This window comes from Oryza sativa, chromosome 5 (assembly GCF_034140825.1).
Source record: "Oryza sativa Japonica Group chromosome 5, ASM3414082v1".
Lineage (NCBI taxonomy): Eukaryota > Viridiplantae > Streptophyta > Magnoliopsida > Poales > Poaceae > Oryza > Oryza sativa.
The window spans coordinates 5,770,037-5,797,300 of record NC_089039.1 but is presented as its reverse complement, the minus strand read 5'-3'; the positions used below and the strand labels follow the sequence as shown (position 1 = coordinate 5,797,300).

Below are 27,264 nucleotides of genomic sequence, written 5' to 3'. Positions count from 1 at the left end.
CGGCGATGATGACAGCCGGCTCATGGGCGAGGCGGCACGACCGGCTGGAGGCAGCCGGTGCCGGGGAGGTAGAGGAAGGAGGCAGGGAGGAACGGTGCAGCCACGGGGAGACTCCGGAGGAGGCAAAAACGAGAGAACGCAAGGAGGGGTCTCCATTTTATAGGTGAGGGGAGGGAGCCAGCCATGGGAGAGGCGGGGAACGGCGGCGAGATTTGGGGCCGGCGGCCATGGAAGGTGGCCGGAATTGGTGCGGCCGTTCCGGGTGCAATACGGCGCGGTTGATGCGGGAAATTAGGGGGCATTGAAGAGGAAGGAATGGGGATTAATTCCCCCCCAATTAATTTGGAAAGAAGGGAATTTATTTGGGCAAATTTGTGGGAGGAATGGCGCTAGGGGGTTTCATGGGAGAGAGAGCAACGAAATCAAAACACCAAAAATACGGATTTTCAAAAACTTTTTAAGTAATAAATTGCATCATGCCGATTTTATTCGCCTATTTCATTGGATTTTGATCTCGGAATTTATTAATCGCGAATAATGAATAACTAACTAGGAATAAACCCTAAAAATCAAGTTGGCTAAATAAATAATTAAAATATAAATTAAAATAAAGATTAGGTGGGATTGGAAATAAATAAAATATTATCGCGACCATATTAGCAATAATTAAATTTTAGTACGATGGAATGAGAATTAACCCTAATTAAAAATTCAAATAAATTATATAAACAAAATATGACTGATATTAAATTAGGGTGAATTTTTAGTTAGGATAACACAAATATGGAGTAAACTTCATTTATGCAAAAATTAGAATTTATAGGGCTATATTTAAATAGAAAATGGGCTAAAATTGGGATAAATAGGAAAAGTTACTATTCATTGCGGCATAGGTGTTCGATCGTGGTCCCCCTAGCCCCGCCCCCTCCCCTGCCGCGTGCGCCGCGTCGCCCGCCCGTCGTGCGCGCCGCCGCCGCTGCCGCGCCGTCACCGTCACGTCGCCGTCGCCTCACGCCTCGAGCCGCCGCGCGCCCGTCCCCTCACGCCTGCGCCCCGCCGCGCGGCCGTCCCCTCGCCGTCGCCCTGCGCCGCTGCCGCGCCGCCCGTTCCATCGCGCCGAGCCCCGTGCCGCCGCGCGCGTCGCGTCGCCCCGCCTGTCACGCCGCTCGCTCGCCACCCGCCGCATCGCCGTCCCATTGCCGCGCGCCGTCACCATCGCCGCGTCGAGCCCCACGCCACCCGTCGCGTCGCCCGCCTCGAGCCCCGCACCGCCGCCCGTCGCATCGCCGCTCCGAGCCCCGCGCCGCCATCGTGTCGCAGCTCGCGCGTCGCTGTCGTCCCGCCCCGAGCGCCGCCGTCGCGTCGCCATTACGCCGCCGCCCCTCCCCCTCTCCTTCTCCCCTCTCTACAAATACCCCCCCTCCCTCCATTTTCCTCCACCCCATCTCACCCTTCCTCCCCTCTTCCCTCTCCACTGCGCCACCGCTCTCGTGCCACCGCGCCGCCGTTCCCGTGCCGCCGCGCCGCCTCTCTCGTGCCGCCGCGCCGCCGTTCCCGTGCCGCCGTGCTGCCGCTCCCGTGCCGCCGCGCCGCCGCTCCCGTGCCGCCGCGTCGCCGCTCCCGCGCCGCCGTGCGCCACCGTCGCCACCGCCGTCGTCGCCGCTGTCGCCGCCGGTGAGCCGCCCTCCTTCCCCCTCGCGTCCACCGCCGCCGCCGCTCGGGTGGGAGAGAGCCGAGAGAGAGAGGGAGAGGAAAAGAGAGGCCGGCAGAGAGAAAAAGAGAGAAAGAGAGAAAAGAAAGAAAAAGAGAAAGAGAGAAAAGAAAGAAAAAGGAAGAAAAAGAGAAGAGAGAATGGAGAAAAAGAAAAGGAAAAATAAATAGAAAATTAGGAAGAAATTAAGGAGGTTAATAGTTTAAGAAAATCTAAAATAATTAGAATTTAATTATAGATTAATTATGGTCATAGAATTGCAAAATTTAATATAAATTATAGATTATTCTTGGTAATTTCTAAAAGAAATCAATTCGCGGTAGTAGTTTAGATGTTATTAACAACCAAACAATTAGATGAATTTTTATAGACTATTATAGATTAGTTTTGGATAATCTCTATAAGTAATCGATTCACGGTAGAAGTTCGAATTTAATCACTAGGAATTTTAGACGTATATTATATTTAATCGGTTAGTCATAGGCTAAATTAAATCGTATAATATTATAAGATAATTTTTGGATTCCGTCCGATATTTAGCTCGCGATAGAAAATTTCTAACCTATTAAAACTTAGCTCGCGATATTTAGCTCACGATATTTAGCTCCGATATTTGCACATACACGAGAGTCTAGTACGAATTATTACATCATAAGCCCGCAGGCACAGTCTTAAATCATCGGACCGAGCGGTCCGGATTACATTCCAAAAACAGAAGTAGGCAAGGCAGCGGAGTTAAGGCAGCGGCACGCCATTGCCAAAGGCAATGACCGTAACTAAGACCTACTGAGCGCCATCGTCCTCATCACCCTCCTGGTAATAGGCATAGGGATCCTCCGAAGCTTCATCTCCGGTCTCTGATTAAGTTTGAATATTGCAAGGGTGAGTACCAACCGTACTCAGCAAGCCACCACAGCAATAATGCACATGACAGAGGAATTCAAAGGATGGCTATGGTTCTTTTGCGCAAAGCAAATTTTGTAATTCTTTTCACAAGCCTAAGACCTAGCATAGACTGATCAAGTTTTAATACCAGTGTTCACATTAAACAACGACGGTTCTGTCCACCATCCATTGTGATCCCAAGGATAGCTTTCCGCCATTGAGTCGTCATGGTTTTCTGAGGACGTCCACATTCCCACCTCTTAGGAAGTGGCTCCATCAGCATAAAAAAAAATCATCATGTAATATCCCATCCCACACAAGTTAAAGAATTTAGAGTCTAGCCAAGTGTAATACATGTCCCGGTGCTCAATAACCGCGAGCACGGCTATTCGAATAGATTTGGTTTACTCACACTGCAGTGGATGTACACTTTACCCGCACTCCGCGACTGCCCAACACATGAGCCTCGTCCCAACACATGAGACGCGTCACGGCAAAGCTTTTCGATAACCTCGCATTGGCAGTACCCGCTCCATGAGCTTAAATCCTCATGCACTCTAGGCGTCCATGTTTCTAGCAGTGAGAGGAGTTCTGGCGCTCCCGGGAAAGAGAAGTCTCACACACATATTAAATTATGGTTCAAGTTAAGTTTTCTCTCTCACACACTCATGGCAGTCCTACCAATGGCGACACCGATGTAGAGCACGCCTCTCGGCCCTACCTCAACGGCTGCCCCACCGTAGCGCACCTGCCTTACTCAGGGGTGAACCATCTATGCAGGGATACTGCCTCCGCTCGGCTATCTAATCCGCTAGGTCTATACCCATTCGAGAAGTACGGTTGTATGGGGGGTCGTTTCATGCTTAACTTCATGGCTCGGTCCTTAATTGACCGGGGACGGTACTAGCCTTTTCCAGATACCACCCAAATCCTCCGTCCGCCCCAGTCGAAAACCGTTGTTTTCATTTTATTTTCCTTTCCCAAATCATGTCATCAATTTCTTGGCAATGTGGTGCTCATGTCTCCACATGCCGCATCTCAATTACCTTCCCAAAGGTAATTGCCCAAGCATTTAGCATTTATGCATGATTCTAGAATAGCATTTCTAAGCAATTGTCATAATTGACTAGGGACTCATACGTAAACATGGTTATGAAGGAATAAGGGTAAACAATAATCAAGGCATGGTATAAACACAAATAGGATGTTCATCATTGCATGCAATTTTATTTATAAACAAAATAATTTCGCAATTGGGATCAACATGTTTAAGGGATAGTGATGACTTGCCTTGCTCAAAGTCTTGCGGTTCTTGGTCCTCGCTTGGATCCGCAACTCCCTCGGGCTCTAAAATTACGTGCGAAGAAACGATTTGAATTCGGTTAAAATTCAAATAAAGACCCAAATAAATCCAAATGGAAGTTGAATGCGAAAGTTGATTCTTTTATATTAACTTTACTATTCACGAACTAGGGCAAATCCAATTTCGATTTATACATCCTAAACTATTTTGCGGGTATAAATATTTTGTTAGCATAAGTTTTTAATTTAATCTGCCCGAGCATTATATCCATATAATAGGTTAGAAATTTTCTATCGCGAGCTAAATATCGGACGGAATCCAAAAATTATCTTATAATATTATACGATTTAATTTAGCCTATGACTAACCGATTAAATATAATATACGTCTAAAATTCCTAGTGATTAAATCCGAACTTCTACCGTGAATCGATTACTTATAGAGATTATCCAAAACTAATCTATAATAGTCTATAAAAATTCATCTAATTGTTTAGTTGTTAATAACATCTAAACTACTACCGCGAATTGATTTCTTTTAGAAATTACCAAGAATAATCTATAATTTATATTAAATTTTGCAATTCTATGACCATAATTAATCTATAATTAAATTCTAATTATTTTAGATTTTCTTAAACTATTAACCTCCTTAATTTCTTCCTAATTTTCTATTTATTTTTCCTTTTCTTTTTCTCCATTCTCTCTCCTCTTTTTCTTCCTTTTTCTTTCTTTTCTCTCTTTCTCTTTTTCTTTCTTTTCTCTCTTTCTCTCTTTTTCTCTCTGCCGGCCTCTCTTTTCCTCTCCCTCTCTCTCTCGGCTCTCTCCCACCCGAGCGGCGGCGGCGGTGGACGCGAGGAGGAAGGAGGGCGGCTCACCGGCGGCGGCAGCGGCGACGACGGCGGCGGCGAAGGTGGCGCACGGCGGCGCGGGAGCGGCGGCACGGCAGCACGGGAACGGCGGCGCGACGGCACGGGAACGGCGGTGCGGTGGCACGAGAGAGGCGGCGCGGCGGCACGGGAACGGCGGCGCGGTGGCACGAGAGCGGCGGCGCAGTGGAGAGGGAAGAGGGGAGGAAGGGTGAGATTGGGTGGAGGAAAATGGAGGGAGGGGGGGTATTTGTAGAGAGGGGAGAAGGAGAGGGGGAGGGGCGGCGGCGTAATGGCGACGCGACGGCGGCGCTCAGGGCGGGACGACGGCGATGCGCGGGCTGCGACACGATGGTGGCGCGGGGCTCGGAGCGGCGATGCGACGGGCGGCGGTGCGGGGCTCGAGGCGGGCGACGCGACGGGTGGCGTGGGGCTCGACGCGGCGATGGTGACGGCGCGCGGCGATGGGACGGCGACGCAGCGGGTGGCGAGCGAGCGGCGTGACAGGCGGGGTGACGCGACGCGCGCGGCGGCACGGGGCTCGGCGCGATGGAACGGGCGGCGCGGCAGCGGCGCAGGGCGACGGCGAGGGGACGGCCGCGCGGCGGGGCGCAGGCGCGAGGGGACGGGCGCGCGGCGGCTCGAGGCGTGAGGCGACGGCGACGTGACGGTGACGGCGCGGCAGCGGCGGCGGCGCGCACGACGGGCGGGCGACGCGGCGCACGCGGCAGGGCAGGGGGCGGGGCTAGGGGGACCACGATCGAACACCTATGCCGCAATGAACAGTAACTTTTCCTATTTATCCTAATTTTAGCCCATTTTCTATTTAAATATAGCCCTATAAATTCTAATTTTTGCATAAATGAAGTTTACTCCATATTTGTGTTATCCTAACTAAAAATTCACCCTAATTTAATATCACTCATATTTTGTTTATATAATTTATTTGAATTTTTAATTAGGGTTAATTCTCATTCCATCGTACTAAAATTTAATTATTGCTAATATGGTCGCGATAATATTTTATTTATTTCCAATCCCACCTAATCTTTATTTTAATTTATATTTTAATTATTTATTTAGCCAACTTGATTTTTAGGGTTTATTCCTAGTTAGTTATTCATTATTCGTGATTAATAAATTCCGAGATCAAAATCCAATGAAATAGGCGAATAAAATCGGCATGATGCAATTTATTACTTAAAAAGTTTTTGAAAATCCGTATTTTTGGTGTTTTGATTTCGTTGGTCGAATTTTCAGGGTGTTACAGGAGGCCGGCGGCTGGAGGTTGGGGACGAGCGACACGTGGGCCCCACCTGCCAGCACGCGGCAGCGCATGCAGTGCACGTGCGGGCGAGGGGGAGAGCGGCTTGGCTTGGGCCGGGAGGTGGCCCAGGTGGAAGGGGTGGGGCGACCTAGGCCGGGCGGTCTGGGAAGGAATAAGTCCATTTTACCTCCCTCATCTCTTGCACTTTATCGAATAACATCCCTCAACCACAAAACCAGGTATAGCGACTCCCTCATCTCCGAAAACCGGTGCAAATCGACTCCCAAGGTAGTATTGAGTCCGGTTTTAGTATATGTGGCATCCACGTGGCATCTAGGTGGCATTCACATTAAAATAAATTAGGTGGGATCCACATGGGGCCCATCTATCACCCCTCCCCTCTCTTTCATCTCCTCCTCTCTCACAGCCACAGCATTACACCTTCCATCTGCTCGAGTGGCGGCAGCCGGGGACGAGCTCGCCGGGAGGCCGCGGCTGGCCGGGCACGGGGGAGAAGCTCGGCGGGAGGCCACGGCTAGGTTGGCATGGCGGAGGAGCTCGCCGGGAGGCCGCGGCCAACCGGGCGCAGGGGAGGAGCTCGTCCGGAGGTTGGGGGAGGAGCTCGCCGAGAGGTCGCGGCCGGCCGGGCGCGGGGGAGGAGCTCGCCACGACCGCCGGGAGGTCGCGGTCGGTCGAACGCGGTGGAGGAGCTCGCCGGGATACCACGACTGGAGGAGCGCGTGAGAGGAGCTCACCGGGAGGTCGAGGCCGCCCGGACGCGGGGGAGGAGCTCGTCGCAAGGTCGCGGCCGCCCGGACGTGCGGAAGGAGCTCGCTGGGAGGCTGCGGCCGGCTGGGCGCCGGGGAGGAGCTCGCCGGGAGGTCACGGCCGGCCAGTCGTGGGGGAGGAACTCGCCGGGTGGTCGCGGTCGGCCGGACGCGGTAGATCTTGTACTCCCTGAACGCCGTCGCCGTCCCGCTCGCCGCGAGGTGATAGTGGTGCTGCCGGTGGTGCCGCCTTCTCCCGTCAGCCGCCAACGCTCGCTGCCTGCCACCCGCATCTGGGGAGAGAGAGGGGAGAAGGAGGATCCGCCTAGATGTCGCTCTCTTTGACTTCCCCTCGCCGTGGACCGCCGACGTCACCATGCCGCTCGGCGTCAAGGCGGTACAGCTCTCCATCTAGACCATTGAGGACCCCGTGTTGACGCCCATGGGATTCCTGCCTCATCGTTACTCGCCACCGTGCGGCCTCCCAGCCTGTTGCGTGCACTCCAGCTGCGGCGGGATGCGGAACCTGGCCGCTAGCCCATCGCCACTAGCTCGAGATCGGCATCCTAAGGAGCTTGGCATCGGGCGAGAACGATAATGACGAGGAGCAAAAGGCCACCCTATCGCCACGCTGCACCAGTAGCCAGCTAGCTGACATGGGGGGTCCCATCTGATGACTCAGCCATTCAATGGGGTCAAAGATGCCACGTGGGATAAAACCGCCTCCGAAACCGTCCGGGGAGTCGATTTGGAACGGTTTTGGGAGTTGGGGGATAGGTTATTCCCGGTTTTACGGTTGGGGGATGCAATTGAACCAATCGCAAGAGATGAGGGAGGTAATATGGACTTATTCCGTCTGGGAAAGAGAGTGGAGGAAAAAGAGAGGGAGGTAAGAGACTTCGGCCATGGGCCGAGGGAGAAGGGGGGGCGTGGGGGGAGGGGGCTTTGGGCCAAACTTGTCCTAATGAAGGAGAGGGATTATTTTTAGTTTTTTATTTTAATAAACTATTACAGTTGTTTTTGTTGCTTCATAAATATTTTCGGTGCTCTGAAAATTCAAGTAAAATTTGAGGGCTCCTTTTAGACCAAGGATAATTTAATAAAAATACTTCGGGCCACATTCGAATTTTTCTGGTACGTATTTAATGTTTGCCAATTTCTTTTCGAATTTTAATTAATTATATTATTCTTTTAGAGAATGATTTTTAACTCGGGATGAATTTATCATGACATGATAGTTGGCCCTTTCGAAGAATAGCCCAGGCCCTCTGGCTGGCTATGGTGCCCGGACAGATCAATCGTTGGCAAGAGTTGGTATCTCTAGGGAGTTCGGTCCTCACATAAAAGCGAAAAAAGTTATTTGGGAAAATGGAGGAAAGCGTGAATAGAGATCGCTAAAAGGAAAGAATGAATGGAGACGAGAAAGGGGTTTTTAAAGGAAAAAACCTAGGTAGTCGTTTTGACCTCCACGCCCACGACGCCTCGAAAAGCGGGGTGGTAGTGGGAAATTAAGGCGGCGTGCGAGCGTGGCCTAACTCCTGCAACTAACCCGTAGAATGATATAAAAGACATGCGATGTGACAGAGCATTGTCGCGACCGTTGATTCCTGATAAGGTGGGCTCGGGGGCTTGACATTGGAGTTTCCTTGAAGAGAAGCCCTAGGTCCGGCTTTATTTACTTCTCCAGCCCGACCCAGGGCTAGGGGCTACTGTCGTTGAAATGGGAACCTAGGTACCCATTCACTCGGCAAAGCAATTACAAGAAAAAAAATGGCATGCTTAAACCATCCTTAAAAATAGAAAGCTGCCCCCGGGGTGATGTTGATAGGGGCCCACATGTCTCCGTTTATGGGATAAGAATGTAACTGTAACAACCCTCCCTCTAGAACCGCGTAGCTAACCCATCTGATGGACGGGTTAACTTACACATACCACCTCACTTACACTTCGTCCTCGCTTCGTGTAAAAGGGTTAACCCACTGTTGCTAGACTAGCAAGGGTTTGATGAGCTGTGAATGTAGCTGTAACAACCTTCCCTCCAGAATCACGTAGCCAGCCCATCCGACGGGTGGGCCAACTTACACTTTCGTGCTCGCTTCGTGTAAAAGGGTTAAAGAATTGATATGGTTGAAGGGAATATGCCTTATAAGTTGGTTCTACCCTTGCTAGACTAGCAAGGTGCACTACACCACGCCCCAAATTCGCTAACTACAAATCTGTTGGTAAAGACCCCATATGTTATTATATTATGTGTCAGGAAAAGTTTTACTGACTGTCAGGCCAACTGCTGCCAGCAAATATATTTGCCGACAGATAGATTGTGGGTGTTGTTTTATCTTTGCTAACAGATAATATTTACCAACAGACAACCTTTGCCGACGGTTATATTTTTCACTGGCAAATGTCACTTTTTCCGACAGAAAATTTGTCAGCACATTTTATATTGGGAAAAAAAATAGTTCTGCGCATGGAGTTTCTATTAATTCAATATGCTATCACACAGTGATCAATAGTTTCCTTGATCACGTTCCAGCAATACATGATCTTGCCATTCAATGAGAAATGCCTTGTACATGGAATTGGGAAGAGCAACTATACAATTTTGTAGCAATACATAATCTTTGCCATTTCCACATTACGAGAAATACAATTATCTACTCTAATAAACGTCAACATAGCAAAGCAATATATCTAGGCCTGTTCAAAATCGCCAAAGGCACACCCCAAAATGCATGTAACCACCAAGGTAAGTGCAAGATCAACAAAGATCAGACCTGCAAAATGATCGACTTACATTATCAGATAATAATATTGAATGCCATGAATACTGGATGAAAAGCAATATATGCTATCAAAGACTGTCATTAGCTACTAACTGAAAGGTATGCCAAAGCCACATCGGTTGGCATAAAAAGCCAAAGCCAACATTTGAATTTTGAAACTTAATTTTGAAGTTGATTTTAAGATATTTTCAACGTAGTTTTTTTTTCAGCATTGCCTTTTAAGTCACTAACAACACATATATAAAATTTTTAGACACAAATTATTTTCTAGTCGCTAATAAACCGTTACGGCTTATAATAAGCCTTTGGGCAACTAATGAGACCCCTGATATTTATTAAGGAACACACTGTCTACTTCAGAGAACTAATATTTTCTCCTGTGCCCAAAACAGAAAGAGAGAGATGCGGAGTAAATAAGTTGTAGAAGGGGCAAAAGTATTAACACTAACTGAGGACCAAATCAAAGCTCAATGAGTACTACAAATACTGAAGACTAGCTTGGCAGCTACATTCAGAATAAAAGCAAAAGCGGGCTAGAAGTTTCACGCCATACATTTCCATTCTAGTATTGCATCCACTAATTAAGCAGCAGTATGAATAAAAGATTAAAAAAAGTAGATGGTGGATAAAACCATAAGCACATGACTGAAATCATCATATATGTTTCCTACTACTGCATCATCTAATTAGTGTTGATATGTTCTTTATTGGACTATTTCTCATTTATTACCTCACTCAAACAGTCCTTTTGCATTAATATATATTCAGTGTCATGCACTTCCTCTATGTTTCAAGATAAATGGTACTCCAAAGTTCCAAACTAAACTGAACTTTCACCAACTAAACTTTTATATAGTCAGCTTAAGGCATGTTTTTGGAGATTAAAAAGTTATACACAAAAAATTGCTCTAAAATTTGTAGTAACAGGACAAATTGCCCTAGTTGTTCAAATAATCAATAAATCTGTAAATTGGATATAACTAATTAAGATCCTTACAACCAGTCAAACTACCATGATAAGGGAGATAGGCTATATGATGTCCTGTACAAACAAGCAAAGTCATGCAAGGGCACCTGTATACTTTTCCCTTTTCCTCGCTTAAGGCAATAATCCAAGATCTTGATTTCTGAAGAAGAAAAACAAAAGGTAATGTTATTCCACTTAACATGAAATTTGTTTTTTTTAAAAAAACAGAACTTTTTTAATACAATGAGCATGCAATAATGAGCACACAAAAATGCAGTGCAAACTGCCAAAGTGAAGCATGATAAATACCAAATGCAGTGCAAAATGGGAATCGATGATTGGCATATGAATTACTAATGTATCATGTGTAGTCACTAAGAGCATCACCAAGAGAATGACAAAAATCAGAACCTATCATCTGTCCATGGATAAAAAAAATCAGAACCTTGTTATTGAGGAAAAAAATCTGGACAAAATTAAATTCTGATATCTGAAAATTCACACGTATTGGATGGTGCCATTGTTCCTATACGGATTCAGACAAATGTTCCTATATGGATTAAACAAGAACACATTGTTCAGAGAATTTGATCTAAAGCCCCGATCAGCTCAATAGTTTCATTTTTGAACCTGAAGATCCCAGACTCAGACTTTTAGCGATTTAAATAAAGCAAATTACCTAAGCAAGCTACAAATGGAATATTTGACAGAAGCTCTCAAGACAGGATACAATTTATATACTCCTCTGTAGCTGTCGCAGATAGAAATTTGTATGTAACTTGACTAATCCAACCTACCCAAATGCATTTGTACAGAAAGCCTTTAGCAAAAAATTCAGAGCATAGCAAAATCAGGATGTAATTCTGGCCAACAAATTTCACTCAAGCCCCAGATATGGCAACAAAAATATTCAGAGCATAAAATTCCATAGTGTCACTACACAGTGTCAAACTCAGAGCATATCAAACTCAGTACATAGTGTCAAACTAAAATTTCAGTACAACACCACTGAATATTCAGAACTACATTATGTACATACCCCTATGCAGACAACAAATACCAACCAGCCACATCTATAGATACCACCAAATTCACTAGTACATTCTCATTACTGAAAATACGTCAACATACTGTTTTATTTCTGAAAATGCAACCTCTCTCACTCCATACTATCTCTAACTCAATGTACAAAGGCTGTTGCTATATAGCTTGGCTATACAGAACTAGTTTGGGACGCTAAATGACATATTTCTAGACGACATACTGAAATCACTTTGCATAATTGCTTCCCCTGCACTTTGTAAGATAAGCATCATTGCAGTTTTACTCTAAATGAGGAAGTGAACACAAGAGATATATAGCAATAGATTGAAATGGAACTGCCAATGTTAATCACTGCTCGCAATCAGTCACAAGCCCATACATATTCTAGACTTTATGAGCCAGTGTGTACCACTAGCGATCACAACTACTGAAAGCTTAAACTGGAGTAATATCCAATCCACGTAGACCTCGGGTCTCACCAACTCAAACCAACATTATCGCCTAATTAAAACTAGGTGGAAGCGCGAGGGTAAGTAAGATCGGAATGAACCTTTCCAGAAGCTGCAGACAACGGCGACTCGGCGAGCGACCACAACATCACCGTGGCTCCTCCCCCTCTCCACTCCTCGAGTCCTCGGGCCAGATCGGGCAGGGAGAGGAAGATGGGGAGGCGAGGGGCAACGGTGGAGGTGCGCCTCGCCTCCTCGGCCTTCATCGTGCTGAGCTCAGCGGCGCCAGATCGAACAGCCCAAAGCCTGACCACCAACCGGAGAAAAGGGGGAGGGGGAGGAGGTGTGCCTCATCTCCTTGGCCTCTTCGCTGAGCTCGGCGGCGCAAAACCTAACCACCTGTTGACCAAATCCGGTCAGATCCGGTGAAAGAGGAGGGAGGGGAAGAAGACGATGGTAAGGAAGGTGGGGGGCGCCACACCTCCTCGACCTCTTCGAGCTTGGGGGCAACCAGCGCCTTCGAGCTCGCGTCTGGAAAAGGATCACAGTGGCAGCGCTTCTCTGGAAGGGAGGAGTAGTTGGACGAGGGAGGCGATCGGGGAGAAGGCCGATGGGGAAGAGGAAGGTGAGGAGCGGCGGCGAGGACCGCCTCGCCCTCCCCCGTCGCCGCCACGGGTGGCACCGGCTTGCGGTAGGCGGTGCGGAGGTGCGGCGTGCGGAAGGCAGGGTTGGCGCCATTGCCGGTGGTCGGACTCGGAGGCTCGTCGTCGTGGCGGCGGCGGCGGAGGTTGCTGGGGAGGCGACGGGAGGAGGGGAGATGCGGCGGAGGAGGATGCGGCGGTGAGGGAGACCGATGGAGAGAAGGCGGCGCGGTGGATTTTGGCGGAGATGGATGCGGCGCGCGTGGTGGAGGCGGCGGCGGTGGATGGAGTGGGGAACACGCTAGCTAGGGTTAAATTCGCCTCCCTCTGTCCTAACCGTTGGATCAAGATCTGATGGATCGAACATAGCTGACAGATGGTCAATAAGTTTTGCTGACATATAATTTGCCTGTACTCTTATAATTGCTGACATATATTTTGACCTACACATATTTAGAATTGCTAACATATAATATGTCTTCTTACATAGTATTGCTGACATATAGGTTACCAAAAGCCTTTAACAACAAATAGATTATCAGTAATAGTTTATATTTGCAAACATATGTCTGTTGGTAATCCAGTGTCATGGTTTAGTGGTGGTACTAAACATGCACACACAGCTCACATGGGGCACACATGGTTCATCTGTCTATTGGTAATCCAGTGTCATGGTCCATGTAGCCACACTAGCAAATGTTTAGGAACACGCGCGCTCTGATACCATTTGTAATCATTCAAAGGACCCGACGTCCCCGTCGGCCCAACTTACCTATATATAGCCACACTAGCAAATGTCTAGGAACACGCCCGCTCTGATACCCCATTTGTAATCATTCAAAGGACCCGACGTCCCTGTCGGCCCAACTTACCCATGTAGGCACACTAGCAAATGTCTGATACCATTTCCCCGTCGGCCCAACTTACCATTTGTAATCATTCAAAGGACCCGACGTCCCCGTCGGCCCAATTTACCCATGTAGCCACACTAGCAAATGTCTGATACCATTTCCCCATCGGCCCAACTTACCCATGTAGCCCATCGGCCCAACTTACCCATGTAGCCACACTAGCAAATGTCCAAGAACACGCGCGCTCTGATACCCCATTTGTAATCATTCAAAGGACCCTAGCAAATGTCTAGGAACACGCCCGCTCTGATACTATTTCCCTGTCGGCCCAACTTACCCATGTAGCCACACTAGCAAATGTCCAGGAACACGCCTGCTCTGATACCATTTGTAATTATGGTCGGATCTGATACCATTTGTAACAACCCTCCGTCAAGAACCGCGTAGCCAGCCCATCTGACGAGCGGGCCCACTTACACATACCACCCCACTTACACTTTTGTTCCCGCTTCATGTAAAATGGTTAACCCGAAAGTGATATGGTTGGAGGGAAGATGCCTTATAAGTTGGTTACACCCTTGCTAGACTAGCAAGGTGGTATTAAACATGCGCACACAGCTCACATCAGCCACACATGCCTCATCCTAAATGGGCCAGGATGTCACATTAACCTAAGGTCTGCCTCGGACTCGGTCTTATCTTGTGTCCCAAACATACCTTAGTCCTTTTAGGTTCTACGCTACTCGGTAAGAGGAGTGTAGAAACATACAAGATCTGCATCTTAAAATAAATAGACTAAGGTATGCATTAGGCTCGGCCTTACTCTGGCTCACCTCAGCTCATCTAGGTTACATATTGCTCTGTGAAGAGGAGTGTTGAAACCTATAAAATCTATATCTTAAGAATGTAGACTAGGACCTACATCAGGCCCGGCCTTGTTCTTGGCCTCGGGCTCGCCCTAGTCCTTATAAGTCCTATGTTCTTTAGAGAGAAGAGCGTAGAGGCCTATAAGGATAAACTAAGGTTTGCCTTGGGCCTAGCCTTGTCCTAGGCCCCAGGCTCACCTTAGTCCTTATAGGTCACACTTTCTACAAAGGGTGCATGGTGGAGACATATGAAGTTATACCAACAAGGTGGTGACTCGAGGTCTGCCTCGGTCCCAGCCTTGTCCTGGGACACGTGCCCTCCTCAGTCCTTGTAGGTTTCATGTCCTTTTGCAAAGAAGAGCGTCGAAACATATAAAATAAATACATTATCTATTCATCCAAGGCATCTTCGAGAAGCTCGCCTAAGAACAGGAGAACTATCATCACAAAAAGCGCGAGGGCGCGATCTTAGGACTGGCTAGGGAGATGGGTGTGTTCCTCGAGCTGTTGTGAAGCGGTCCTCTCCGCCATAAATGAAGTAGTATTATGGGGAGCCCCAGTCAGTCTGGGAGCTAAAAGGACGTGGTCCACGTGGACAAGACAACAACGCTGAGTCATTAGCGTTGGTGCCGCCTTGGACACATGTCGACAATGCACCGCGCCACCTGATATAGCCAAACGGGTAGAAGTGAAGTCGTGACGCTGTTTCAGGCAGTTTGGGTTTCGCTAGGCCCACCACTTGCCACGTGCTGGGCTAGTTGGCGCGACCTAGCTATCTCGGACAGAAGCCCGGGTACCCGGGGCAATGGAGGAGTCAAGTCTTAGTAGGTTTCTTGAAGACTGTGTTTGGGAATCAGCGACAAGATGGCTGATAAGACAAGATAAAAAGTAGATTTGTAATAATATGAGCCCCTCCTTGGACTATAAAAGGAATGGGACAAGCTAGATATGAAGAGTTGGACTCATTAGATCGAGACGCTTCGCTTTGCAGCCTGAAAAGGCCATCTTTGTACTCAGCTGATCTAGGAAAGCCAACGAAACCAACATAGTAGTAGGGTATTACACCTCCGGGTGGCCTAAACCCGTATAATTCCTTTGTCTTTTGCTTGGTGTGGAGCTCGGGGGCCCTGCAAATCTGATCTTGCTTTGATCTCTTTCTCATGCCGTGCACCACAAACCTCCTGGTCGAATCTTCACACTTGGAGAGGGGTCTCCACTCCCCGCTGCCGGAGGAATCGCTCCCTCGATAAGGGGATAGATGGATAAAAAAAGAGAATAAAAGTGATTAGATGAGAATTTAATTTGAAGATACCATTCATATATTAAATATATAGTTGTTTCTATACGTAGTGTCTATATGACATGATAAGTATGGAAACTATTTGATAATTTCTAAATATAGGAATCTAGAAAGAACTTATTCCCCGTGCCTAAGGGGCTGTGTCATAGCGGGCCGTGCGGCTAGCGGCCTCGTTCCGTGCTGGGCCGTGCCGCCCGTTTAGCCTGCTATATGTGGCCCCGTAGTAGAAAAGCCGAGAGCCCACCCGACCGTTGGACTTCCTCCCATCCGCAGCGACGCGCGCGGTGGTTGCCGGAGACGAGGTCGGGCGGGCGGAGCGGCGGAGCGCTACCGGCGACGAGGTGAGGCGGTGGTGCGTTCGCGTCGCTTAACTCACCCGCTTTTTTTGTGGTCTCTAACCTCTCTTCCCCCACCCACGTTCGCTAGGTGTTCGAGAAAATGTCTACAGGACAAGTTCACCGCGGGCGGGAGGGAGCGGCCGTGGAGAGCCACGGGGAGGACTTGCTGAGCGTCCTACCGGATGAGATTCTGCTACACATCCGGTCTATGCTTCCGGCTGAAGCTGTCGCGCGCACGCGGTTTCTGTCTCGCCGCTGGGCGAAGCTTCCGCTGCACTCCACGCCCCCCGCCTCCTCCCTCCTTCAACAAGCCTGGCGCGGTGGCGCGGGGCCAGGGGCGGCGGCGTCCTGGACCTCGAGGAAGGATGGCGCGACGTGCTCGCCGGCGTCGCCAAGCTCAAGAGTATCCATACTGATTCAGATTTCGGGGGCTTCTCGCCCGACGAATACATGCACATATACACGTAAGTTCCTAACCTGCTTGCTCGATTCTCCGCTTGGGTTCTCTCGGATTTGTGGGGGTTTTTGTTCGTTGGGGTTCCAATCTGATTTCATCTAGTTGTCTTCTCTTCTTGGGTTCTCTCGATTCCGGGGTTTTTGTTCTTTTGTTCGTTGGGTTCCAATCTGATTTGTCTTCTCCGCTTGGGTTCTCTCGGATTTGCGGGGGTTTCGTTCCTTTGTTCCTTGGGGTTCCAATCTGATTTGATCTGTTGCTTGGTCATGGTGTGCGTCACGGCAGGTTGGTGTATTACATGTGCACGCAGAAGGGGCACAAAGACTACCCGAAAGAGCTGTACCACCTATGCAAGCAGGCATTGGATGATCACCTGGATTCCATCGTACGTGTGCTGTTCCTAATTTTGTTTTGATGTTTTTCTGCGGCCTGGCTGCTCGATTTCGCCGCTGCACGTTTAGGTTCTTAGTGCGGCGATAATTGTTGCAGAATAGGGTTCTACGTTTATTCTGGTTTGTCTGCGATTTTTTTTGGCGAGGAACCCCCTTGTCTCTAGCATATTGAATAGTGCATCCCAACTAACTGTGTCAAATGCTTTGTGAAAATCAAGCTAGAATTGGTTTCTTCTTCTTGAGAGCATTCACATTTCTGAGGCTAAAATGAAGTTTTCAGTGATGGATTTGTTTTTAATGATACCTGATTCATAGGATCAACCAAATTGGTTATCTCCGATTGCACTCTATTAGCATAAACTTTGCTGAGTAACTTGGTGAGGCTGTGAAAGAGTGAGATTGGTCTGAAATCAGCCTGAAAGACTTCTTCAAGATTTGGCACTAATTTGCTGAGGAATATTTTGTAGAATTCATTTGTGAAGCCATCTGGCAGTAATGTTTGGCTCATTTTTTTTTTCTGCTCCTGCAATGTGTAGAATTCATTTATGAAGCCATCTGGCAGTAATGTTTGGTTCATTTCTTTTTTCTGTTCCTGCAATGTTGCAACCTGCAAGTTATTGGTCTTCCCTGTGTATATCCTCAACGAGTTCTTAGAGCTGCATACATATGCCTTATTGATGATAATTCTTTGCAATGAAGCAAGTTAGATTGATTCTCTACTTTCAGTGCGAGGCACATTTGTTGGGATCGATGATTGCATTTGATATTCCATCTTAAGAATGACAGGATGAGACCGTTCTTGTGCTTTTTTCCTAATCTATATCTCTGATCTTGTAGGTGTTACCCTCCTTGAATGAGAAGCATGGCAATTTTCTTCTTGCAGAGATGCTGCAAAGTTGGGAGAAACACAAGCTAATGGTAAGGTGGCTGAGGAGGTTCTTTGATTATCTTGATCGTGTTTCCATCACTTGGAAGTCTCTTCACTCGCTCGAACATATGGGCTGGATAGGATTCCGGGATATGGTAAGCGCCTGTTAGTTTTCAGAGAAGATCTTTACACGAGTGTTAACTTAGAAGCACTACAGACTTATTACTCAAGATTTGACACGTACCTTGTTGATTTTTCTGTTGTGATAGGTTTTCAATAAACTGAAAAGTACTCTGACCACTACTGTGATTGGCATGGTGGGCTTGCCCTCTTCTTCTTAATCTCGTGCATATTCTATAGAGCTAACTTGATCAGCACCCATTTCTTTTTATTTAACAGATAAATGATGAAAGAAATGGTTTGCTCATAGACCGTGCACTCCTGAAGAATGTTATTCATATGTGTAATGAATTCGGGGATAGTGAACTGAATTCCTACCCTGAATACATTCTCAAGGTATTTATGGAGTTCTGAAATTTACATTGCGGCTAAGTTTTTTGGTACCCTCTTACTAGTTATGTGCTTAATAGGCCGAGGAATGCTTACAAAAAGAGAAAGAACAGGTTTACTCACATTCTACTACAGAACCGAAGGTATTTACGGTTTGTCTCAGTTATATGTTTGATGTTTCTTCGCAGCTTTTTTAATGATGCATGTAAAACATGCAACGACTTTTCTGTGCTTCTGACATTGTTACCCTTTCATCCTAAATGCTTTTTTTTTACAGTAAACGGCAAGAGAATTGCCAGTTATATTAGGAGGATAGAAAAGAGTTTTACATCAGATAGAATAGTTTCAGCGAATTCAAACAACTAGGTAAAGCCAACAAAGTGATGAACAAACCTAGAGTTGCAGGCTTCACACTTTGAGTTGATAGATAGGCGTGCAGAAGAAATTATAAACAAGGATAACTCCCGATGCAGAGTTTTGCTTTGTGATGAAAAGGTTGCATTGAACTAAGAAAACTCTGTGCTCTGCGAAGTTGCAAAGTGAAAAAATCATCGGCAATCAATTTACTGAGTATTTTTTGCTTTCTGACTGTAGACCAAGGATAAAAAGAGGATGTTTAGTACAAGTGATGAACTGCATCCAGTATCTGAAACTTTTCAGAAGATATTGAATTGTCTCATGTCATGCTCCACATGCTGTACTGCTGAAATAATCCAATCTCCTTGAAATTTTTAATCTCCTTGAAATTTTTACACCTGTGCAGGATACCAGTGATAAGGGTATGGCTCTGGTGAAACATGGAACAGATACTGCCAAGAGTAGAAAGGTGATTAACCCTATGTCTTTGCTCTGTTCCTTGGCCTGGCAATTTGCTCTGTTACTTCACATCGTGCTTTGCAAGTTTCCACATCCTTGGGATGACATTCTTAATTTACATTTCATTTGCTTGTCAAACCAGTCCCCCGCGGGTGCACAATGGCATCTAACATCTTAATTGTGCTGACTAGCTAGCCAATGAGTTTTGATTATTCTTGAATCTGGTTTTCTGATGGACTATTTGTTCCTAGATCTCACCCTGCTGTGAATCTTTATTATGTGGTCGATGTAGTCTGTAACGATTACCTGTATAGTTGTTTTGGTAGTCATGCATAGTACAAACTGACAGCTTTACAGTCAATTGCTATTACAAGGATTCACTAGTTAGCTGGTTTTCATGCTTTCTACTGCAATGCCTTTTCGTGTTATTTGTTCAAAAGTGAATGGTCTCGTTGCTTATCTTGCATCGCAAACACTGGAAATGCACTATGTACAACTTATGCTAATCAGCACTATTATTGCATGCTGCACATGTGCAGGATAAGAAGAATGAAGTAATGGTGGGATTCCCAATAAATCTAATCAGTGGTTCACGAGTTGTTGATGAGATTTTAGGACGTAATGTCTTGTTATTTGTTAACTTTTCATGGTTTTTCTTCCATGTGCCTAAATTTGTTATCCCTCACTGATTTCTGTTTTGACCTACTCTTAATAGGGGTTCCTGTCAAAGCTCCATTTACTGATAGCACGTTTGAGTTTGGCAATTCCAGCTGTAATCCTCCTGACTCATTTGGATATATACCAACCACCTCGAAATCATTTGCAGAACGTCTTATGGCTCCTGAAAACGTAAGTGATGGATCACTATAGTCACATTCCTTCATATATGCTTTTTTGTCTTTGTTACCTAACATCTCTAAGTTGAATAAACTTACTCAATTTTGCAGGAGGATCTTGTAGTGATGCTATCACTGGACCTAGCTGAAGAGCTAGAGACAATTGATGAGGTCTACCAGCAAATCTCAAGAAAAGGAGAGCGAGGTTCCAGCAAGTTGTGGAAGTTCATCGACCATGGAGTTAAGAAATGCACGCAGATCAGGCGGAGTATTACTTTGCTAGGAGGATCTCCACAAGAGATACCAAATTACTTGATCAGATAGCACAATCTATCTGAAGTTCCTTACTTTCCTGTGCACATGTGCAGTAAACCAAAGTTAGATTAAAAACTCTATCTGAAGATTGCAACAGTGATTTGGTCTATCTTGTTTGTGCCATAATTTGGTCAATATTTGGTTTCATTTGAGCTGTCCAAATTATGTTGAAGTAGCTTGGAAAATTAATTCAACTTGTGTGCAGGGATTTGTGATTTACTGAGGTGCACGAGTGGCTGGGGAGCTGTAGTGTTTTGATCCGTGTGATGACGCATATGCAGTCTCGATGTGGCTGTGCATAGTTTTGGGCTAATTAATTACTACTCCCTCCATTTCACAATGTAAGTTATTCTAACATTTTTCACATTCATATTGATGCTAATGAATCTAGACATATATATCTATTTAGATTCATTAACATTAATATGAATGTGGAAAATGTTAGAATGACTTGCATTGTGAAACGGAGGAAGTAGCATACAAAAACAATGGAATACGTAGTTTTGCTGGTGGCATGCAAGAGCTGGATGGCTAGCGGCTTGGCGCATGCAGCGGTGCGGTATCGGAGTAGCTATATTTATAGCGCCATATTTTTCACCAAAAAATAGTTGGTATGTTTTTACATTGTAATTCTCTAAATTACATATGTAATTTTATTGTATATAGTATGTTAGTCCCAAAATTATATATGTGTCTAAATTACATATATAATTTTAGTGTATTTAGGATGTAAGTCTCAAAATTACATATATAAGTATCTAAATTACATATATAATTTTAATATGTTTAGGATGTAAGTCTTAAAATTACATATGTAAGTGTCTAAATTACATATGTAATTTTAATGTATTTAGAATGTAATCACAGTAAAAAGAAGAGGAAGCTCACAAATCACATGTCCGTTTAGAGAAAAGAAAGAAGCTAGCTAGCAAAGTAGAAAATAATTACTCACAAAATCACATGTCCCTTTGAGTATTAATAACAAAGTAATTAAGTGATAAGTCATCCTTATATACACCTCGACAAAAATCAGCAATCAGCGTGGGAAACTAAGCATGAAAATCAAGGGAGATCCTAACGCCAGGAAAACGACTGTTTTTTCCTAAAAAACGTGCGCCATAAATATAGCAATACCGTTGCTTTATCATTTTATTTCCGTTTTTGTTAAGATTTTATATTTTGTGTGGGACCGGTTGATTGACGTGTATGCCGGCCGGTATATATACGCTCGTGACGGCGAGAATTTAGAATGTTTACTGTTAAATTCACATGCCTTAACATTTTTACCACTTAATCCGGGGTGGTCTAGCCCACGAACGTTCGAGATGAGCGGATTTCATGAACGGTTTTCATGGCATAACATCTCTTCATACCTAATTACATGCCTAATTACGTGATTAATATTTGTTTCTTCTGTTAATAACCAAATCCATGCCGCCACAATTTGTACTTACGAGATTTGTTTGATTGGATTCTATTTTTTGGGAAAAATATCCGGTGCTGCATGATCAACATTTTTTATTTATATTAAAGTTAATACACTAAATTATCTAATTGCAAATATAAATTCTATAGAAAGTTTATATACATAAAGTCTATATAGAAACTTTTTGTATATAAAATGTATATATTGAAAGTTTATATATATAAAGTCTACGTAAAAAAATTTATATATTGGGCTTCATATATATATAATTTATATATGTAGAAAGTCCCATAAAATAATTCATATTAAAAAGTTCCATAAATAAAAGGATGTAACTACACCGTGGGGTTTGAACCTAGGACCTCATTCCCACCAACTATACATGGTAGCCACTTCATCTCTTGCAAGTTTTTGAAAAGTTTGCAAGTTACAGTTAGTTATACTTTAGTTACACCCTAGTTACATTGTAGTTACATCTAGTTACATCGTAGTTACATTGTAATTACATTGTAACTATAGTGTAACTATACTATAACTATATTATCTCTATATTTATTAGATATAAAGTTGCATATATTATTTTTTTTAATACATATAAACAAGTCATTATTATTATTATAGTATATAGTTATAGGGAAATTATATACTGTAGTTAGATTTGAAAGTTTTCCTCTAAAAAAACACTCCACAGTTTTTTAGCTAATCCCTATATAGATTACTCGTCGCGTGGTTAGGATCGGAGTCGAAGTAGCGCGCAACGGTGTCGGAGTCGGAAGTGCGATGCGAGCGCTGGCTAATCGGCTAGTACTAGTACTTTACAGGTTTGGGCCTGCTTAATTTGTTTCGCTTGCTCACTCGTCGTAGTATAAGTCCTTGATGGGATCGAGACATCGAGTAGTAATGGAAAAATTTTTTACTACTCTTCATATTACTAGTCATATTACTAGTCGTTTGATTTATTTTCGTTTGATTTATTTTCAAACTTTATTAAGTTTGATTAAATTTATAAAAAAATTAGCAACATCTAAAATATTGATTTGGTTTCATTAAATCTAACATTAAATATATTTTGATAATATATTTGTTTTGTGTTAAAAATTATACTATATTTGAGAACTACTATCCAACACGCAGCGTGTTGCAACGTGCCACTATCAGCGAAAGTGCTCCCACGTGCATGAAGCCCATTCAGCAGGACAATGAACAAATCAATGTTTTAATTTTTTTTAACTAGCTATCATGAATATTCCTATTTATATGGTTTTTTACCACACAAAAACCACCCACCACTCGTTTGACCGTTCCCCACTCCGCTTTATCCGGATCGAGCGAGAGGAGGCCGTTCCAGTCGCCACCATGCGAGGATTTGCCGGCGGCAGCCATCGACGAAGGAGGTCGTCCGATTGCCATCGAGGAAGCAGCCGGTTTATAGTGCCGGCATCGAGGGAGGATGCGTTCCCAGCAACGGTAGCATTGGGTGCCTCCTCTCGGCGGGCGTCAATGCACTCGAGGTGGTAGGTGAGGGTCATCCTTGCCGGCAGAGGGCGGATCGGTGGGGATGAGGCGCTTCTAGTGGTGGCGTCATTGAGTCCCTTTGCTCGGCAGACGTCATGGTGCTTAGGACGACAGGCGTTGCCGCGTCAATGTGCTAGAGGCAACCGGTGAGGGCAACACGTCGCACATGCCCCGCACAACTTGATTTAGCCAAACGGGCGGAGAAATAACTGTGGCGTTGTTTCCGGCAGGTCGGGCCTCGTCAGGCCCACCATGCACCACGTGGTGAGCACACTGGCAGAGGCCCAACTATCTCAGACGGAGCCCAGGAGCCCGGGCTAATATGAACCGTAAGACATGAAAGGTTTCTTGAGGGCTATGTAAGGGAACCAGCCGGCAACGACAAGACGACTGATGAGACAAGACTAAAGAGTAGATTTGTAATAATGTGAGCCTCTCCTTGGACAATAAAAGGAAGGGAACTAGATACGGATGAAGGGTTGGTTTCTGCTAGGTCAGTTCATTCGCTTTGTAGCCTGGAAAGGCCTCACTTGTACTTAGCTGATCTAGAGAAGACAACGAACACCAACACATGAGTAGAGTATAACACCTCCGAGTGGCCTGAACCTATATAACCTCTTGCCTCTTTCTCCTCGTGGGGTGGTTGAGGCCCACGAAAACCACCCTGATCAAAGATACCTCACACCGCACACTGACTAACCCTCTGGTCGAATCTTCACTCCTAGGAGTGGTCTCCACTACCCGCTGTCCGAGGGACCGCCCCCTCGGCAGCTGGCATGCCAGGTAGGGGTTTTTCTGGTGATTTTGTGCGAATCCTTCTGCAAGATCTTTCTGCATGGCAGGAGGACACCGCCGACTTGAGTCGGACGATGAGGATTTCGACCCACAGCTCCATAGTGGCGGTGGCGCTGGCGGCAACAGGCAGGTCAGGGATCGCCTCCGCCGCCCCCATCAGCGCCTGCAGCTGGGAAAGAACCCTCAGCGGATCTGGCGGTGGCGGACGTGATTCGTGTTCCGACACCCGCCAGATTTCCAGGAAACCCGAGGGCATTGAGCGGAGCAGCTCATGTGCGCGCGCCCCGCATCGTCGGATAAGAGATGATAGAAGCCCCGCGGGGTAGCGGAACCGTTGGGTGCATTGCGGAGAACTATAATCCCCTAACTATTGCGGCCGGGGATGGGGTGGAGGGGCGTTGGCATCAGCGGAGAACGCGGTCGGCTAGGCGGTACAGTGAGAACACTGACGAGGGGTTCTAGTCCATGGCGTGGGTGAGTTGAATGTCTAAGGGAGGTCTCCAGGGACCTATTGGCGTGAGGGGATGGGACGAAGTGGTTGTGGGGGGGGGGGTGTAAAATGGACTTATCCCAAATTAATTCAACCTTTGGACTATCATAATTTTCAGTAGAATAGACCAAAATTTTACAGCAACATAAATCTAGGAACTCTGGAAATTACATCTCGCAGACAAAACTATCGACATCCAAGATCTACACTGCTCCATCAGAAATTTGTTTTTAAGTTGTCCAACCAATCCATAGGAGTCTAATGTTTAAATTTGTGGTTAGATGTATACGAGCAAAAGCTGGGTATTCAGCTTCGTCTAAAGAAATTATGAAACCCCTGGTGTCTGATTTTATTGATTCGTACAGATGAGAACAGGAAAAAGAACACTTTACAGTCACTCCCAGTAAGAAGCAAATATTCTCAAAGGGGTATGTATATTTAGGGCTACCATTTATCAGAGTTAATTATATTTATCTACTGGAGATCTGGGATGGTATCCTTGTGAGTTTGTTTATTAGGAGGCCAGAGTTTGGTGAGGCAAATTTGCCTTCTGTGGCTGATGAATTTGTAAAATGGATGTGTCGTAATGTTGAACATGACTAAAAGTAAAACAACATGAATGGAAACAGAGAACCGGCTGGAAAAAGAAAAAACTGTTCACAAGAACAGGATGCAGTCTTAAGAGTTCAAGTAACTTAAAATGTAATGAACTTGCTCCTATATAGCTCGGAGCAGAATGCCTTTTGCAAAGTCAAGTAACTACCGTTTCCTAACTTTGTACATCTCTGGATGGAGAATAAGATGATATCAAAAGGGTTATTTCCAATCGTAACTAAATTTTCTTTTGTTAAGAAACATGGAATGGAAGCCAAATAGTATCAAATTTTCCAAGAAAAGTAACTCTTCCAACCAAAGTTACCTGCAGCAAAGCTTAATATGACCACAGGGCTGTTGAAATAGACAACATCTTCTACCCTGAGGCAAAAATGGAGCTCCCCATCTTTAGTGGGATTCGGACATGAGATTCAGAGGTTTTCAGATTCGCAGCAGAGTGTCAGGCAGAAATATAGATATAACTAGTTGATACCCCGCGTGTCGCTGCGGGCATATCATAAAACTTGCAGTGAGTATTATTTGTTAGCTGTACAGGATATATCAAGCAATTCTTAGTCTAGGACCATTAACCTGAGGATTGGATTACATAAGTTGAGAAGAATGTATACATATATATATATATATATATATATATATATATATATATATATATATATATATATATATATATATATATATATATATATATATATATATATATATATATATATATATATATATATATATATATATATATATATATATATAAAGTAAATTATATATCTTCATTAGATTGCAGCAAATTGTAGTGAGGTAGTAGTAATGTATGGTAGAAATAACTAACACGCAATGTCAGGAATACTAAATCTCATTATTTTTGAAGTCTTGTTCTATGAAGAAGACATCTATGTGAGGGATTTTATTCATGTAGAAAATAGTGTGAGTTTGAGTTGACTTGAAATTGGATAGGTCGTCGGCGGCTGATTTCCCTTGGACAGAAACATAAACGGTTGACGATTTGGATGCAGTAACGACGGAAATTGCTTGCAGGTAGGTGGTGTGGCTGGATTGTGGGTTACAGTTCCTGAAGAAGAATAACAACATGTTTGAATATGTACAAATATGTAGGGAATGGAAAGAGTACTGTAAGCATGTGAAACAGGAAACATATGTTAGAAAAGGTGGGGCACAGACAACATGAACAACATATGACGAGGTAAGAAAAACAAATACCGATAAAGGTTATTTGCTCTTAGTCAAATTCTTTGCTTGGAAGCTTATCCAATGGTGCGATAATTTTATCCGGTGCTATGAAAATCCTCAGATTTGCCCCTGAGTAATGGAACTGATATCCAGAATCTACTAAATAGATAAACACCAATTCATGAAAAACTTTCGCCTTGGTCCTGCGGAGAGTAAATTTGCAACCTCTGGTCAATAAGTAAAATAGAAGCAATTGACATACATGCACAGAACTGAAATACAATTGCAGAACTAAAAACTAAAATAACCTTTCATAGTTCAATTCCAACCATCTGGTGGGTGCAGTCGGAGGATATGGCTGCTTGGTTGGATGAGCTGGGAGAACGGTGAAAGGGAACTATGGTTTATTATGGTTGCAGAAGGGATCTTAAGAGGCTCATGAAGGCAATAAATTGAATTTACCATGCATTTAGCTAGCCACCTGGTGGCCTAATTGATTGCGGCCGTTTTTTCTACAATCGCTCAAATTTAAGAGAAGGAAAAGGAAAAGGAAAGGAGAATAGACAATAGCAACCAAGGGTTCCACGATTCTTGCCTGAAATGCTAATCTGAACCGACGAATTCATGGTGGCGAACCCGTGGCCCTCCTGAGACGTGCAGGGCGCAGGCCAACAGTACACCGCCCTCTGAATCGGCAGATGGGCCCATCTGCTGCTAGCACAGCGAGAGGAAGTGCGGAGCCAGCCTGCGGAAGACGGCCACGCGCAAGCTGCGCCGCCGTTCTCCTCAGCCACCCGGATGACCACACCGCGGAACCCTAGCTGATAGATGAGACGCAGAAGGAGACACAAGTGAGAAGGGGTGCGGCGGCCCGGAGCACATGTGGCAGCCACCGGCACCGAGCGAGTGCCGCCTCCAGCCATCGCTAGCAAACCACAACAGGAGCGGCGCCGCCGTTCCCAGTCACCGGCCACACGACATGTTTCTAGCGATTTTTTTTCCATTTCTTT

At 45.3% G+C, this 27,264-nt stretch overlaps 2 protein-coding genes and 1 long non-coding RNA gene across 5 annotated transcripts; 1 reads left to right on the top strand and 2 right to left on the bottom strand.

Annotated features, from left to right (window-relative positions):
* Positions 1–9,237: 9,237 nt before the first annotated feature.
* LOC9268471 (uncharacterized) lies at positions 9,238–12,239 on the bottom strand. The gene is made up of 3 exons (XR_001545775.3): positions 12,146–12,239; positions 10,659–10,711; positions 9,238–9,575 (listed from the first exon to the last, which is right to left on the bottom strand). It is a non-coding gene; the product is annotated as an uncharacterized lncRNA (long non-coding RNA).
* A 3,716-nt stretch (positions 12,240–15,955) lies between these two features.
* On the top strand, positions 15,956–20,450 carry LOC107276104 (cullin-1). Of its 3 annotated transcripts, none has more exons than XM_015782897.3 (11): positions 15,956–16,043; positions 16,129–16,504; positions 16,780–16,879; positions 17,724–17,909; positions 18,024–18,071; positions 18,154–18,270; positions 18,345–18,407; positions 19,028–19,090; positions 19,620–19,698; positions 19,796–19,929; positions 20,028–20,450. In XM_015782897.3, exons 2-11 carry the CDS (start codon positions 16,491–16,493, stop codon positions 20,238–20,240), a joined length of 1,017 nt encoding a protein of 338 aa, XP_015638383.1. In that variant the 5' UTR covers positions 15,956–16,043; positions 16,129–16,490; the 3' UTR covers positions 20,241–20,450. The 3 variants fall into 3 exon arrangements, with proteins under 3 accessions (XP_015638383.1, XP_025881142.1, XP_066166444.1); XM_026025357.2 differs by having other exon boundaries at positions 19,620–19,640; positions 20,028–20,435; XM_066310347.1 differs by lacking the exons at positions 15,956–16,043; positions 16,780–16,879 and having other exon boundaries at positions 16,376–16,504.
* Positions 20,451–25,903: 5,453 nt separating this feature from the next.
* Positions 25,904–27,264, bottom strand: LOC9271929 (uncharacterized). Its single transcript, XM_015782498.3, has 4 exons — positions 26,850–27,264; positions 26,563–26,629; positions 26,285–26,457; positions 25,904–26,135 (listed from the first exon to the last, which is right to left on the bottom strand). The coding sequence occupies exons 1-3, from the start codon at positions 27,256–27,258 to the stop codon at positions 26,304–26,306; spliced, it is 630 nt and encodes a 209-aa protein (XP_015637984.1). The 5' UTR covers positions 27,259–27,264; the 3' UTR covers positions 25,904–26,135; positions 26,285–26,303.